The 10,869-nt window shown below is 35.5% G+C and overlaps 2 protein-coding genes across 2 annotated transcripts in view; one reads left to right on the forward strand and one right to left on the reverse strand.

Annotated features, from left to right (window-relative positions):
• The window catches only part of LOC139129576 (astrocytic phosphoprotein PEA-15-like), an 82,432-nt gene extending 71,924 nt beyond the window's left edge, over positions 1–10,508 (forward strand). Inside the window, exon 4 of the mRNA XM_070695220.1 lies at positions 1,964–10,508. Coding sequence (XP_070551321.1) covers positions 1,964–2,055 — 92 coding nt within the window. The 3' untranslated portion in view covers positions 2,056–10,508. The remainder of the gene's footprint in view (positions 1–1,963) is intronic.
• Positions 1–10,869, reverse strand: part of LOC139129573 (hormone-sensitive lipase-like) — a 377,850-nt gene that overhangs the window by 341,002 nt on the left and 25,979 nt on the right. The window lies entirely within an intron of this gene.

The raw sequence follows: 10,869 nt of genomic DNA on the forward strand, positions 1-10,869 counted from the left end.
TTTTTGACAAAATGTCAAGTGATGTCAATGACCTTTGACCTCAAATATACATATTTGTCATAACTCAGTAACCACAAGTGCTACACTCTTCATATTTGGTATGATGGGACACCTTATGACGCCACATATTGTACCTCATTATTATGCGCATATGTAATTTTGAGCAAGCCAAAAGAGCTAGAAGTCTTATTTTTGGTATATAGGGATAACTTAGCAATACAATTTTTTGACAAAATGTCACGTGATCTGGTGACCTTTGACCCCAAATATACACATTTGTCCATAACTCAGTAACCACAAGTGCTACACCCTTCATATTTGGTATGATGGGACACCTTATGACGCCACATATTGTACCTCATTAATTATGCACATATCTAATTTTGAGCGAGCCAATAGAGCTAGAGGTCTGATTTTTGGTATATAGGGATAACTTAGCAATACAATTTTTTGACAAAATGTCACGTGACCTTGGTGACCTTTGACCTCAAATATACATATTTGTCCATAACTCAGTAACCACAAGTGCTACACCCTTCATATTTGGTATGATGGGACACCTTATGACGCCACATATTGTACCTCATTAATTATGTGCATATCTAATTTTGAGCGAGCCAATAGAGCTAGAGGTCTGATTTTTGGTATATAGGGATAACTTAGCAATACAATTTTTTGACAAAATGTCACGTGACCTCATGACCTTTGACCTCAAATATACATATTTGTCCATAACTCAGTAACCACAAGTGCTACACCCTTCATATTTGGTATGATGGGACACCTTATGACGCCACATATTGTACCTCATTAATTATGCACATATCTAATTTTGAGCGAGCCAATAGAGCTAGAGGTCTGATTTTTGGTATGTAGGGATAACTTAGCAATACAATTTTTTTGACAAAATGTCACGTGACCTCAATGACCTTTGACCTCAAATATACATATTTGTCCATAACTCAGGAACCACAAGTGCTACACCCTTCATATTTGGTATGATGGGACACCTTATGACGCCACATATTGTACCTCATTAATTATGTGCATATCTAATTTTGAGCAAGCCAATAGAGGTAAATGTATGATTTTTAGTATATGGGACAGACTATAGGATAGAATTTTTTGACAAAATGTCATGTGACCTCGATAACCTTTTACCTAAAATACACGATTATGTCAATAAATAAGTAACCACAAGTGCTATGTCCTTTATATTTAGTAGGATGGGAGACCTTATGACAACACATGCTTTACCTCGTTAATTATGCCCATATATAATTGTGGGCAAGCCAATAGAGCTAGAGGTCTGAATTTGGCATATATGGATTAATTAGCAATACAATGTTTTTTTTTCAAAATGTCACGTGACCTTGATGACCTTTGACCTTGAATATGCTTATATATGCATAACTCAGTATCACAAGTTCTTTACGCTTCAATTTTGATAGGATAGTAGACCTTAAGATGTCACATCTTGTACCTCATTTATTATGCACATATGTATTTCTTGGCTGGCCAATACAGCTAGAGGTTTGATCTTTTTTCCCCATTTAGAACCATAACTTAGACATGCCTCTTGTTTCAAATTTGGAACAATGACATAGACCCATGTGTCCATAGATCTGAACATATACACTTTAGTGATACTTCTTAATGACCTCATTTCCCTGCCCCCTCAAGACTAATACTCCTATTACAAGTGGGGACTATGTCATTGTCAATGACTTGTCTACAGAGGAAAATGTAACTAATTTTGAAAAACTGAGATGGTGAAAATGTTTCTTACTCCAAGAGCTTCAAAATAAGCCAAGTGGTAGATCAGAAAAGATTTGTTACAGTAAAATTTGAGAATCAAAATATCTGTGCCCTGGGAATATTCTACCTTAAATGCTATCTGTGGGTGTGAAATATTGGTTTTCAACCTTTTTGACATTTTTATCTTTCTTTCTTTTTTCCTCAGGTACAGACGACACTACAAACCTGGAGGACAGCTTTGCTAAAATTACGTTGGCACCTCCTCCCTCTAAGCTTGACGTTCACAAGAAATCGTAGAAGCACTTTTTGCCGCCAAGAAGTAGACACAGCAACAGCTATAGCAGCAATAGCAGCAGTTGCGAACTTTGACCTTATGCAGATGAAGCTCTTGCCAAATATAGCCTGAATGCAAATTACCCAGGAACACAACCACTTGTTGAGAGGGATGGACGCCCTGTACTCACTGGGATTTTTGAGGGGCTGATGAATGCTGTGAGAACAGACTGTAGATTTTGACTGTTGACGTTGATGTGTCAGAGTTGACCGTGAGAAAAAATATTTCACTCTTAAAAATACAAGTTCGTGAAATAATCAGCGCAGGTTGTGTGGTCTCCTTTTCCATATTTTCATTGTTCCACATTTCGTATCTCTCCACCTCCGTGGAATGTTTTGACTGAAAATTGATATTTGGAAAAAAAATTTAACAAAGTCTTTAAAAAAAAACCAGGCAAACGTCAATAAAACTTTGGGGGAGCTTTTCAACAGCTTTTATCGATGTCAAGCATTCTGCCAATCGATAATGGGTTGTCATACTCAAGATACAATATCATAAAACTCAATGAATTTTTGTGCCAACGGAAAGAAAATCGTTGGAATTTCTAATTTTGTACCTTCGTATCACTCCTACTGAATTTCAATCTATTTGACTACAGACTATGCCAAAATTTCAATCTTTCACTTTCGTCTCTCTGTATGTCTGTCTTTTTGTAAGAATATATTCAGTCCACTTTTCTACAGGGATGGAAAGTCCATAATAATGATGTTTCAATCCATCATTATTTTACAAAAAGAAATATTTGTCCGAAATTTTCAACAAGACTTTCAGAAATTTAACATGTAGGAACACTGAAAATTGATAGTGAGTCTTGAAACTGAAAAAATATTACATGGCAAGGGATTTGAAGACAAGCTGCCAAAATAACAACTGACGCAAACAGAAATAATATGTCTGATTTTCTGCACAGCCACCATTGCACATGTGATGGTGTATTTATTAACAAAGAAATCAGGATCAGTACCATTGCACAGGCAGTTCTGTTTCCTATGTCCAGGGTGCAAGTCAAAACAAATCTGAAATTTTTGTAGGTCCAGTAAATTTTTACAAGCAGTTCATGAAATATTGCGTAACAGGAGTAAATTTGGACTGGGCTTGATAACGACACATCTTCCAGATTGTGACAGAATGACGCTCATGCCTTTCAATTATCACAGCAGAGAAATCTGGACCTGCATTTAAGAAATGTGGCTGTTGCCAAATTTGACAAAATCGGCTATCTCCCATCCCATCTTCTCCAGCAATGCTTTGTAACCTCACTAAAATATCAAAACAGTGAAAATTTCAATGCAGCAAGGGTTGTGTGACTGTTGCAAATTCAGCATCCACCTTATTCAGTATATTTTATTGCAGCATATCCAAACCATTTCGGTTTGTACTTTGCCAAATCAGTTTTTATGCTAAACCCTCTACCATATCGCAGCCAAATTTTGTTGCAGTCCATTGATATTAGTCAACAGCGTAGGTGAGACTGTGTACATTAATACGAGTTTGAAAATATAAACCTTTGTATTCCTTCCCCTCTACAGTAGTTATTGCATCGCGATAATTTATCAATGACTATCAGCCAGTATTATCTCTCTGCAATGCTACAAAGTTGATCATTTACATTGTAACTCTTTAAAGCTGTGCAAAGCAGCCAAACTTACGACAATCTCAGCGTTTTCTGGGATTTTTTTTTCTGGTCATTCCGTCTGCATAGTAAATATACCGGTAGTCTTTGTCTGTCCTGTTGAGAATGGCCTGGACTTGATGTGTTTGCCGGATTTCTTTTAGATGTGAAAAAGAATTTTCTAGAAAGATAAGTAGCAGATGTAAATGTTCTTTGTTTTGATCGGTGACTTTATTTTTCGGTGGCTCTTTGTCGTGTTTGGTCGTATTCTGTCTCCGGATGTGCCTTTATTTGCATGAAATCATGTGAAGAATTGTCCGCGTCAAATCAGAGATAGAAAATTTTAAAATAAGTAGATGTGAAGATGACCATAAATTAAACAAAAGTTTTGTATATCGTAATGCATTTTGCTGGGAAGAGTTACCAGTGCTATTCTGTTTAGATATTGATCGTCGATACAGTGTAAAAATCTGCAAGGTTCTGTTCCATTGAATTCATCATCCTGCAATACTAGATTTCATATAAATTGTGAGAGCAATTGTTCGTGAAAATATTTTTATCTGGTAGATTTTTATGACAGGAAACTTGAAAAATAACTTTTTTTCTGAGAAAGAAATTAAGGGGCATCAACTTTGTGTTCACTGTACAGGATGTAAAATCATTACAAAAAATGTTGTTCTTTTGATGTAGCTTGCTACTGAGGTCATGTCTTTTATCAACCGAAAAAGGGTCTGGCAGAATACTTGGTTTCAGTTCTGCTGATAGTTATGTCTTCTTGCAATCTTACCGTATACAATTCAGCTCTGTTTGTGAAATTTCTCAACCTTTTTGTACCACTTCCGGCCATAATCAAATGACCACGCTCTTTTTATTGTTTGTGTGAAGAGTGACGTGTTTTTTATATGAGAGACACCATTCTGTGAATACTAGATGAATCCATGACTCACCAATCCCATTCAGTATATAGTCTGCACTGTATAATTAGAAGTGTTATCTGGCCAAGGCTGTTAAATACTTTCAGTTGTGTTTATTTGTTCTTTCAATTTTGAAGCAACTTTCCAAATTTTGGAGGGTTATTATAATCACACAAGTTACAATAGGGTCTATAATACGCTCTTGGAAAATCCTTGAATTTGAATGGGTCTAGCCCAGTGGATAGATCCAGGAAAATGAAATTGGGTCCTTGAAGTCCTGGGAAAAAAACAACTTAACTACTAAAATTTTCGAAACTTGTGAAATGACCTAATCATGGTATCTGTAAGAATGATATGTCAAAATGTAACCCTGAAATTTAGGACATCAAAAAGACCGTGAAAGTCCTTAGAACTATAACTGACTTTGAGTATACAGACGTAGACTGAAAGATCCGTTGCTCGTGGGCACTTTCTACGCCCCACCCCCCTCTTACAGGGGGAAGCGTAAAGAGCGCCCTCAAGCGATGGATCTTTCAGTCTAGTACACACACTGTTACAAGTGTTTTGTGAAGTAAAATTTTAAACAATTTTGTTCAAATTTCTTCTGTATCACACCACTATGGGTAGTCGGGGAGTCTAGCTTTAACGTCTTTAAACTAACATGGTAAAAATATCGCTCATAGAGATCAGATAAGTGTCCCAGTGGTAAAGATAAAGTGGGTCGCATTTTGTAAGATATACAGCAAGTCGCATTTTAAAGCTGACCAGAATTATGTTGTGTTTGGAGCAGTTTTTATGATTCATTTTACTTGGTTCATCGATAGAGGTGCACGTATCGTTAGGTGTCATACTTTCAATGAACTGTTTAAGTAGAACCGAGGTCAGATCCCTTCATTATGTCACAGGTCGCTCTGGGGTCAAATGTCAAAGGTTAAATCAATGATACTTTTTTGTGAGGCTAATGCAAGAAACGTTTTATGCTGATGAAATAACTGCAAGATTTTTAGCGTTTTTAAGAAAAGTTTTAGTCATTAGATAATTGTGATCTTTATACATCAAGCTTCTGTCATGGTTGAATATACTTGCCAAATATTTGACTTTTGTCAGTAAATCTTTTTGTAATGTCAACTCAGCGATTCGTAGCTGATATTCCATGGCAGTACATCTCAGTGTGAACGCTCTGTATTTGTAGACAAAAACTTGGGTGAATTCTTATCGTCATTCCAGTATAACTGACTGAATCGGTCACAGCAAAATTGTTTACACTAATGTAATAAGTGTATATTGACTTACCGAGGTGAATATATTGACTCGTTTTGAGGTCAATAAGTTTGATTTCTAAAACCATTTACACACTAGTGGAAAGATTTTTAACCCTTGATGAGAACATGCAATAAAATGTATTGATGTTATCGGAACATTCAAAGAAGAACAGAGTTTGACTCACATAACCAGGCGAGCACCGAACCCTCTGCCAACAGTGATAATTTCAACAACCAATTTGTGAATTGTGGTTTTAATTGAAAAATAAATATTATATCATGGAGCGCAACCAGCTCGATTATACCCAAAGTAAAAGAAGACCTGAATTTTTTATATCTTTGTGAAATTTCATTCTGACCAGCATCCTGTTGGGAAATGATTGGGAATTCGAGGCATTAATGATATATATTGACTGGCAATGGAGTCTGATATCTAACCAGGCAACAATTTTGTAGTATTGACTTCTTTTCTCACTTTGTATGTATATAGTGTGTTTACATAGACCAGGTAGAAATGACAGTGTTGTAGCATATATGAAGGTAGACGGAGTCCTTTGATCATTTTCGTAGATATACAGAAATACTTGTAGAGAGTGAAATCAAAACTTATTTCTTCTAAATTCATCCCATGTAGAGAGTGTTAACTGTCATCGTGTCTGCTGTCTTATGTATGGTTTCCATAGAAACTGCTAAAAGTCCATTTCCGAGATTTGGAATTGCTCATTTTGTACAGGAAGTCAGCGACTGTAAAATGTATATTATGCATGGAATGTGTTAAAATTTGTTTGGAGTTTTAAAAATCAAAGCGATCATTTTCAGGGCTTTTTTTATTATTTGCAAAATGTAGAAGCCAAGACGGATGTATACTGTATGCAGCAAGTTGAAATTTATTCCAGGTGACAAGAAGCCGCGCCGTAGCCCGACATGCTTGTATGGTCACAGTTTCACTTAATAGATTTTTGTCTGCCGGGAAATCTCCCATGCATGAGACGCGAGCTGTACAGTTTAAGCCAAGATTCAGTTTGAGCTAACATTGATGTAATTAAAAAAAATCTGATCGAATTCCACGAATTAGGTTCTCAGTTTATAAAATTAGCAAGGGCACTTCTACATGTTAAGTTAGACTTACATGAATGTTGCATTTTTGATCACTTTAATAAACCTTTCTCACTCAACTAAACCTCTGTCACAGTTGTTCAACGGCTGTGTTACTTCTAACGTGTTTCTCAATATCCAACAATCCCCAGTCTCTTTTACAGATAGACAGGGCAATGAGACATGTCTCTTTCAGAGAAGCGGTTGCCATGATTACAGGGGGAAATGAACATCCCATGAATTCTGCCCCATCAATTCATGATCTTCCTGAGGTCAAAGGTCACACCACTTCATTTTGACAAATGTCCATGGCGACCATTGATCAGAATGTAGCTAGGAATTCCTGCCATTAAGGCCACACAGATATAATTTTATGTTTATCTGTAAATCTATATACCAAAAACATTGTCAGTAGAGATCTGGGAATGCCTATCTAATTATTTTATAGAGTATGTAGTTTACTTTATCAAGTACATAACGTGGCAAGTACTGTTTTTGGTTGCAAAAAATATAAACATTTCAAATCTGCATATTATTTAGCTGTTACATATACAAGCAATTTCTGTTTTCAATTGTGTTTTACTTCAGATTTGGGTAGTTCCGGTAGCTTACAATTTACAAAAGCCGAATGGAATTCTTGACAACAACTTAGCTGACACATCCGCTGTTTGAAATTTTCCTGCCATAAAAAAAAACAATCATGGTACAATTGCTGAACATTGTACAGTGTCAATTTATACGCTACGAGTGAGATTGGGCAATACCAGAAATTATAACACGTGACTAAATGCCAAACTTAAAATCATTATCTGTGTCCCAGTGTCATGTTAATTTCTTTTCCACTTCACAGAGTTTCATTTATTTTTGCTTGTAATGTATTCATATTTGAAAAGTGTAATTCTACATTGTGAGCTTGTCAGTTTTTTTATTTTCAGAAATTTTATTTAATTATTTCTTATTTATTCATAGCTATATTTTGTTGTTTATTTGCCAGTTTTATTTTGTCAGTGGTGCAATATTTGTTTTGTATTTTGCAATTCTTTTGTTATTTTTATCAACTCAAAAATCATACTCATTGTAAGACGCAGTAATTATAGCAGTAGCATGAGGTTTATACAGTTAATATTTCCCTTACCTATTTCTGTAAAATTGCTCACTTTAAAAGAATTATGTTTAAAAAACATTTTTTTTACATTGAACTGTATTGAAGTAGCATAGTAACTCAGCTTTCAGCTCTGTAAAATTCCCACATTCCTTTCAAAGGATAAAGTCATAACCATGTCGTAAAATATTTTCAAGTCTAATTTTGTATCATACCAAACCATAGATTGAATTCATGATGAGTTGTGTATAGTCACAGATGTCAACTTAATTAAACCTTGTCCAGAGAGACTTGACATGTGAAATACTTTATGCTGTCATTGTAACAGTGTTTCACTGTGGTAAAATTGTCCATATCATCATGAGGCAAGGCTTTGGACAGATCAGTGATTGCTGGTAACTGAATATATTTAACAAGACAAGGTCACTGTCCTCGCTTATTGTCTTTTTTCAATCCGTTAAAATCAGTTTTATTGGTCACGGTCATTCTTTGTGGAGTGACCATGTATTGGTTAAAACCTTGAAACAGTCTGTAGAATTGTCAACAAACCTTCAAGATTGCTTATCATAGTCAACAATACAATGATACGGTTTGTGGGATGAACAAGAAATGTGTGGGCTCTCAGAAACTAAAAGTTTGCATTATTGACCCTTTTATTGGTTTGGTTTGGCCCAACTCCATTGTTACCAATGGCAAGTGTGGACCTGTTTACTGGGAATTGGGGGTGAACAGGTTTAGGCACCTCATTGGACACCCATATCAGGCATGATCAAAGTTATTTGAATGTATAAGGTTGAGGTTGAGGTGTGTCATGACATTGTCATTGAGAATAAAACTATCAACCTTGTCCATTTCAGGAAACAGTCCAACTTTGACCAAACTATTTTCAGCTGACCAGTCAGATCCGTATTGATCCTTTCGCAGTGGCTGGTTTGCCAGATGGTCACCCCGAATGAGATCGATTAAAGAGCTGAATTTAATATCACTGGTAATGGTTCCATTTTTTATGAATTAATAAAGAATTAAATGAAGTCAAATGTAACTTTTTATTCAAATTTATGAACTGAAACAATGTATGTTGCAATGTACATGTATTTAAAACCACACTTGCCAATCATAAACAAATATTTGAAACCATGGTAACAAGGAAAATTTTATGCATTTCATATCAATATGTAATATAAAATCTGAAGCAATTTTTTTTTTTTGCAAATACTGTTTATTTGCTACTCACAAAGGTAATATGCGCAAAGTACTGCACAATGCTTTCCAACCATGCAACTCCTTTGCTGACTTCAAGCAGATCATATTCCTGGTCTTTCTTAGATGCTATCATGTCTCACTGTGTTTACATGTCTGTACTGCTTTTCTATCAGAGCAGCAGATACAGCAATTGTCACGTCGGTGTGATACGGTACTATCTGCAAATTTCAGTTTTTTGCCAGAAAATGCCAGAAATACTCAATTTTGTAATAACTGCAGCCACAGTATGAATGTAATATGTGGTCAAGTAAATGTTCAACAATGGTTCCACACAACTATTTTTACTCTGTTTGAATTTTAGCCCATGTGACCAGTTATTCAAGGTCATTTTCAACAGAGTGATTTCAACAAAAATAACAGTTACATTACCTTCATGTAATGATGCAATGGAATGTGATTGAAATCCTGTAGGTTATTATTGTCCATTGAAAGCAGAATAACAAGAATACAAGTCACACATCACCCATTATCTAAATATTCTCAATTCTCACACGAATAAGTGACACACTGATATTTTAGGGGCATCAGACACATTCTATGTTCCGTATATTTCCGGACTGTTATTGAGTTTAATTGCACTGCCGCTAGCTGTCATACTCACCAAGTTATCACTTTCTGTAGATCAAATTGTTTTTAGCAAAATGTGCAATATTTTATTTCAAAGACTCAATCTACAGCATTTTTAATTCAGTGTTTATAGTTATGCAAGATTGTTTTTCCTCATGAATTAGATATCTTTTATTATGATTCTTATTTTAATGCAACCACATGCAAAATTATCATGCCATGCTTCTTAGAAGCTTATTCTATTTTTATCTCGTACAATTGGGCTGAAATTTCAGTAATTTTTCACCGAGCTTATGCACTACAAAGTAAGAAATGTAATTTTCATATTATACGATGATGATGATAAAAAGAAAACGTGGCAGATTTGCTTGAAAGTACTGGGGCCAAACGATGTAAGAGAGGGTACTTGAAATAGCGCCCTCTAAGGTCAAGATGTCAAATGCACAGTTATGTCAGAAATAGCGCCACCACAGGCAAGATGTCAAATGTTTATTGTGAATATGTTCTTGCTGCTGTCACATGTTTGTATAATTTGCATGTTCATGTGTTGGGAAAGACTAGTGTAGGATATTTTGAATGAAAATAAATATGATAAAAAAGATATCTCGTGTTTTTTTTATTTTTCCCACAGATTGTTGGCCATTGAGATAGTTGATGACCCCCTAAATTTATCAACATTGGCCAAAACACAGGATTGTGCAATACTAGGGGTCCTGTAGGTCTCAATGTACAACTGTCTTCATTAGCTAATTAAGCAATAAACCACACCCAGCGATGGTATACTGCAAGATTTTGACCTGTTCACGACATATGTGCACTAGCAATAGAGAACACATGAACTGGTCAAAATTGATTGGTATACCCTTTGCTGAGGTGGTTTAAGGCGAGAAAAGTCAGAAAGAAATTTTTCTGTAGCTGAGAGCTTGTGCCTCTTCCAACGGTGCTATATTGCAAATATAGCA

The sequence above is a fragment of the Ptychodera flava genome, chromosome 3 (assembly GCF_041260155.1).
Source record: "Ptychodera flava strain L36383 chromosome 3, AS_Pfla_20210202, whole genome shotgun sequence".
In the NCBI taxonomy this organism is placed as follows: Eukaryota; Metazoa; Hemichordata; class Enteropneusta; family Ptychoderidae; genus Ptychodera; species Ptychodera flava.